This window comes from Bison bison, unplaced genomic scaffold (genome assembly GCF_000754665.1).
Source record: "Bison bison bison isolate TAMUID 2011002044 unplaced genomic scaffold, Bison_UMD1.0 scf7180017864051, whole genome shotgun sequence".
Lineage (NCBI taxonomy): Eukaryota > Metazoa > Chordata > Mammalia > Artiodactyla > Bovidae > Bison > Bison bison.
The window spans coordinates 475,162-481,477 of record NW_011494623.1 but is presented as its reverse complement, the minus strand read 5'-3'; the positions used below and the strand labels follow the sequence as shown (position 1 = coordinate 481,477).

Sequence of the window (6,316 nt, the reverse complement as noted above, 5' to 3'; positions counted from 1 at the left end):
AGAGTTCCAGTAAAACATCTATTTCTGCTTTATTGACTATGCCAAGGCCTTTGACTGTGTGGATCACAATAAACTGTGGAAAATTCTGAAAGAGATGGGAATACCAGACCACCTGATCTGCCTCTTGAGAAATTTGTATGCAGGTCAGGAAGCAACAGTTAGAACTGGACATGGAACAACAGACTGGTTCCAAATAGGAAAAGGAGTTCGTCAAGGCTGTATATTGTCACCCTGCTCATTTAATTTATATGCAGAGTACATCATGAGAAATGCTGGGCTGGAAGAAACACAAGCTGGAATCAACATTGCTGGGAGAAATATCAATAACCTCAGATATGCAGATGACACCACCCTTATGGCTGAAAGTGAAGAGGAACTAAAAAGCCTCTTGATGAAAGTGAAAGTGGAGAGTGAAAAAGTTGGCTTAAAGCTCAACATTCAGAAAACGAAGATCATGGCATCTGGTCCCATCACTTCATGGGAAATAGATATGGAAACAGTGGAAACAGTGTCAGACTTTATTTTTGGGGGCTCCAAAATCACTGCAGATGGTGATTGCAGCCATGAAATTAAAAGATGATTACCTCTTGGAAGAAAAGTTATGACCAACCTGGATAGCATATTGAAAAGCAGAGACATCACTTTGCCAACAAAGGTGTGTCTAGTCAAGGCTATGGTTTTTCCAGTGGTCATGTATGGATGTGAGAGTTGGACTGTGAAGAACGCTGAGCACTGAAGAATTGATGGTTTTGAACTGTGGTGTTGGAGAAGGCTCTTGAGAGTCCCTTGGACTGCAAAGACATCCAACCAGTCCATTCTGAAAGATATCAGCCCTGGGATTTCTTTGAAAGAAATGATGCTAAGGCTGAAACTCCAGCACTTTGGCCACCTCATGCGAAGAGTTGACTCATTGGAAAAGACTCTGATTCTGGGAGGATTGGGGGCAGGAGGAGAAGGGGACGACAGAGGATGAGATGGCTGGATGGTATCACTGACTCGATGGACATGAGTCTGGGTGAACTCCGGGAGTTGGTGATGGACAGGAAGGCCTGGTGTGCTTCTATTCATTGGGTCGCAAAGAGTCGGACACGATTGAGCAACTGAACTGAACTGAAGTCTCAGGTACAGCAGATATAGCAATGAATAAGAGATTATTAAAAAACTGTCATCAGTCCTCTTAAAATCTAGGAAAGAAGATCAAATTACACAAATACCAGTAAACTGAAGTGACTTAGCATAGCATAGCATAGTAAGCAATCAACTATTTAGTTTACAACTGCAACAGCCACTGTGAAGGAGGACAGGAGGCTATCAAAATATATCAAAGTGGGTTCTGAGTGTTGGACTCCCCACTAATTCATCATGGATCATCTCTATTCTGGGTACTTCTTCCTTATTACCATACTCTCTCAAACCAAAAGTAGTTACTTACTGAGGACTTTTCATCTCATTTGATCCATATGACACTCTCAACAAGTTAGATGCTATCATTGCTATAGCAACACAAGGACAACAGGACTCAGAAAGGTTAAGCCTAATTGAGTCACCATAGAACACGAGCTGCTGCTGTCCATCTACTGCCCTGGAACCTAGTCTGAGAAAAATGATTGTGACATAAGCTGCTCCTTTGTTGTTTATTACCATGCTGACAGTATTTGAAATGTTTAGGTCTTAGGTCTAAAGCAGAGTTTTTTGTACACAAACACTGCGTTAGAGATCAGGGAAAATAAGCTATTTTTAAGCTTTTCTAAGGACCAGGAATAGGATCAAGCTTCAGATATTGCAGGATGTTCCAAAGAGACTAATATCCATTGAGAAGCAAATGGGAAGAAACATTTCTAACCCCCACTCCACCATCACCACCAGAATGCCAGTTTTGTTACCAGAGTTAGTATCAGATTATATGCAGTTAACAAGAAAGATAGAAAATTACTCTGAGAGGTTTTGTTTGGCTTCTCCATAGTTTCCTAAGAATATAGACAGATTAAGTCAGTTTTTCAGTAAATTGGACATAATGCAGTGAACTGCTTTCATGATGTGGACTCACACATTATAAACTAATGTTTTAGTTGGCATTGTGATAACCTCAAGTAAAAGAAACTGTTTCAGATTTGGGGAGTCATTCACTAAGTAGGAGAATCCTATTTGCTCAAGTGATGGCAATGCTGGTGTCTAAACTGGGATATCCAGCTGACCACAACTTTTTACCTGTTCAGGTATGTCATGCATTACAAGCTGAGGAAAACTGATTCTTTAACCTGGCTGCACAGGAGAGGATTTAGCAAGTACAGATGACTTGTTCTCCCTTTCAGATGTTGTGATTTATTTGACAGAAATGGGGCCCAGACATTCGTTTTGTTTTTTGAAATCACTTCTCAAGGTGATTCTAATGACAGCCTGAGTTGAAAATCAATGAGCTCTATTGGCAAAATAAAAACAAGATTACCTCACCAAACTCGACTCTCACCTGGGGAGAGAAGAGGAGAACATTCTAGTTCTTCAAGGGGGTTGTGGCAGAGTTGATGGTGGTGCCAGTGATAGATCTACTGCATAACTGATTGTGTGTTTGGAGCGAGACAACTTAGAATCACGTAGCTACACGGCTATGGGGAAACTAGATGCCTAGTCCATCCTCAGTGAATAAGAGAGTAGAAATGCATTTCTATGAAAAGAAAAACAATAACTGGAATACTTGAAGTTAGTAAGTCTGGTAGTGAGTTTCAGCAAAAAAATCACAAAGGCCAATCTGGTAAATATGAATATAAGATTTAAGAAGGCCAGTGGAGCAAGAGATTAGTGTGAGGGAAGGATGTGAAAAGCTATCTAATTAAATTGGTACTTTTACATTCTGTTCTGCTCTTTTAGTGCTCCTCAAATTAACTATCATTTACTAAGTCACAGAGATCATTATTCGAATGGCTTCATTTTTTTTTTTTTTCAAGTGTGGAAATGGGTATATTTCTTAACAACTCCAGAAATGGGTCTTTCTCTCAATGCTTGATTGTGAATGCCTGTGCTAGTAAATTATCACTGAAGAGGTTAAACAAAATAAAAGAATTAAATTCTTCCCAGTTTACCTCAAATCATTTAGCTCATTTTTTCATTTATTTTGTGCTGAGATTTTCTGCTGTGCAGTGTTTATTTACCTCTGGCCAGGATATTTAACCCAACACAATGCAGATTTTTCACAACTACAATTAGACTGACACAGTGCAGGTTTTCCATTTCTTTGGACTAATCTATGCTCCAGAATACAACACTGATTTCATCATTCATCCCACACAAATATTTATCTTCTTATAAAAAAGCTCTAGAATACCAATGAAATGGTATACTTCATTAAAAAAAAATTGCTGTATGACTCAAAAATTCAAACAGGAGCTCTTAGCAACCTAGAGGGTTGAGATCAGGGAGGTAGCCGGGAGGGAAGTTCAAGAGGGAGGGGACATGTGTAAATCTATGGCTGATTCATGCTGATGTTTGGCAGAAACCAACAAATTTCTGTAAAGCAATTATCCTTCAATTAAAAAATTAAATAAAATTTAAAAAATTAAATACCCGTTATAGATAGATATCACCAATCCAAGTTGATAAAATGATGTGTTATTTGATTTATAAAAATAATTGTCAGTTCTCTAATTTACCAAGAATGTCCTAAACATGTAATCTACTTAAATCAAGTGCAGCCACAGAGTCTAAATAGAAAAAAAGATTGTTTATTATTTATTTGTGTACTCAAATAATACACACTCAAATTTGTGTTAAAAATTACACAAATTGCACATGTCAATATTCAGAAAGCCTTCAAAATCCAAAGACAAAACTAAGATAAATAGTAATATACAGGAAAAACAATTAAGACTACTTTAAGATTACATTGCTAGAAAATGAAGGAACTGGACTTAAGCCAATAAGTTAACTAGATAAAGATACATGAAAAATCCCAAAATATGTGGAGATAAGCAACACACATCCAAAAACATGTGAGTCAAAAAGGAAATGTCAAGAGAAATTTAAGAATATTTTGAACTATTGAAATGAAAATGAACATACAACTTATCAAAAATTTTGCAGTGTAGTGAAAGCAGTGCTTTATAGCTGTAAAGGAAATTTATAGAACTGAGAAATAAAGATCTAAAAATCAATCAGCTAGGCTTTCACTTTTAAAAAGACAGGGGGAAAAAAAGAGCAAATAAAACAGCAAATAAATTCAAAGTATCAGAGGACAAGAAATAATAAGAATTAGAGAAGAAATCAACAAAACTGAAAACAGGCAATCAATAGAGAAAATCGATAAAACAAAAACAAACAAAAACAGTTCTTTGAAAAGATCAATAAAATTGAGAAGTATCTATCCAGACTAACATAAGAAAGAAAAAGAGAAAGGACACAGATGACTAATAAACTAAATGATAAAGGGAGGTCTGTACAGACACCATGGACATCAAGAGGGTATTAGAGAAATACTATGAATAACTCTCTGCCCACAAATTTGATAGATAAAATTGACCAATTCCTTGAAAGACACAATCTGTCAAAACTCACACAATAACAAAGACAATATAAAAAGCTGTGCACCTATGAAAGAAATTGAATCAATAATTAACTTTTCCAAAACAGAAATGAAAGGCCCAGAAGGTTCACTGATTGATTATATCAAATATTTCAAGAAGAAATTACACCAATGCTCTAGTAATCTCTACCAGAAGATAGAAGTAGAGGGAATACTTCCTAACTTCTTCTCTGAGGCCAGGATTACCCTATTAAGAGGACCAGACAAATTTTACATTTACTACAGACCAATATTTCTCATGAATATAGATACTAAGTTCCTCAACCCAATATTAGCAGTTTGAATCTAACAATGTATAAAAATAATTAATTAATACCATGACCATGTTTATCCTGAGTATGCACAACTTGTTTAACAACAATAGTCTAAAGAAGAAAAGACATGTGATCAAATCAATAGATGCAGAAAAAACAACCAAATTTTACTTATTTATGTCAAAAATTCTCTGTAAGCAAGGGATAAATGGAAACTTCCTCAACTTGATAAAGAAAGTCTACAAAAAAACCTATAGCTAACGTCATACATATGGTGAGAAACACATAGCCTTCCCACTTAGATTAATAGAAGACAACATATCACCTCTCATCACAACTTTTCATCATTATTTGGGAAGTTCTAACTAGTACAATAAAAAATGGAAATAAAAGGTATACAAGTTGGGAAGGAAGAAATAAAACTGTTCACAGGTGACATAATTGTTAATATACAAAATCTGAATAAAATACCAAAAAAGCCCTCTTATAACTCAGTTCAGTTCAGCCACTCAGTCGTGTCCTAGTCTTTGCAACCACATGAATCGCAGCACGACAGGCCTCCCTGTCTATCACCAACTAGTGGAGTACACTCAGCCTCACGTCCATCCAGTCAGTGATGCCATCCAGCCATCGCATCCTCTGTCATCCCCTTCTCCTCCTGCCCCTAATTCCTCCCAGCATCAGAGTCTTTTCCAATGAGTCAACTCTTCGCATGAGATGGCCAAACTACTGGAGTTTCAGCTTTAACATCATTTCTTCCAAAGAAATCCCAGGGCTGATCTCCTTCAGAGTGGACTGGTTGGATCTCCTTGCAGCCCAAGGGACTCTAAAGAGTCTTCTCCAACACCACAGTGCAAAAGCATCAATTCTTTGGTGCTCAGCTTTCTTCATAGTCCAACTCTCACATCCATACATGAACACTGGAAAAACCATAGCCTTGACTAGACGGAGCTTTGTTGGCAAAGTAATGTCTCTGCTTTTGAATATGCTATCTAGGTTGGTCATAACTTTCCTTCCAAGGAGTAAGCGTCTTTTAATTTCATGGCTGCAATCACCATCTGCAGTGATTTTGGAGCCCCCCAAAAATAAATTCTGACACTGTTTCCACTGTTTCCATATCTATTTCCCATGACGTGATGGGACCAGATGCCATGATCTTCGTTTTCTGAATGTTGAGCTTTAAGCCAACTTTTTCACATTCCTCTTTCATTTTCATCAAGAGGCTTTTGAGTTCCTCTTCACTTTCTGCCATAAGGGTGGTGTCATCTGCATATCTGAGGTTATTGATATTTCTCCCAGCAATGTTGATTCCAGCTTGTGCTTCTTCCAGCCCAGCATTTCTCATGATGTACTCTGCATAGAAGTTAAATAAGCAGGGTGACAATATACAGCCTTGATGCACTCCTTTTCCTATTTGGAGCCAGTCTGTTGTTCCATGTCCAGTTCTAACTGTTGCTTCCTGACCTGCATACTAATTTCTCAAGAGGCA

At 37.4% G+C, this 6,316-nt stretch overlaps 1 protein-coding gene across 1 annotated transcript in view; it reads left to right on the top strand.

Annotated features, from left to right (window-relative positions):
* Nucleotides 1-2,894, top strand: part of LOC104985588 (small kinetochore-associated protein-like) — a 6,469-nt gene extending 3,575 nt beyond the window's left edge. Inside the window, 1 exon segment of the mRNA XM_010835826.1 lies at nt 2,866-2,894. Within this exon segment, the coding sequence (XP_010834128.1) occupies nt 2,866-2,894 (29 nt within the window).
* Nucleotides 2,895-6,316: the final 3,422 nt, after the last annotated feature.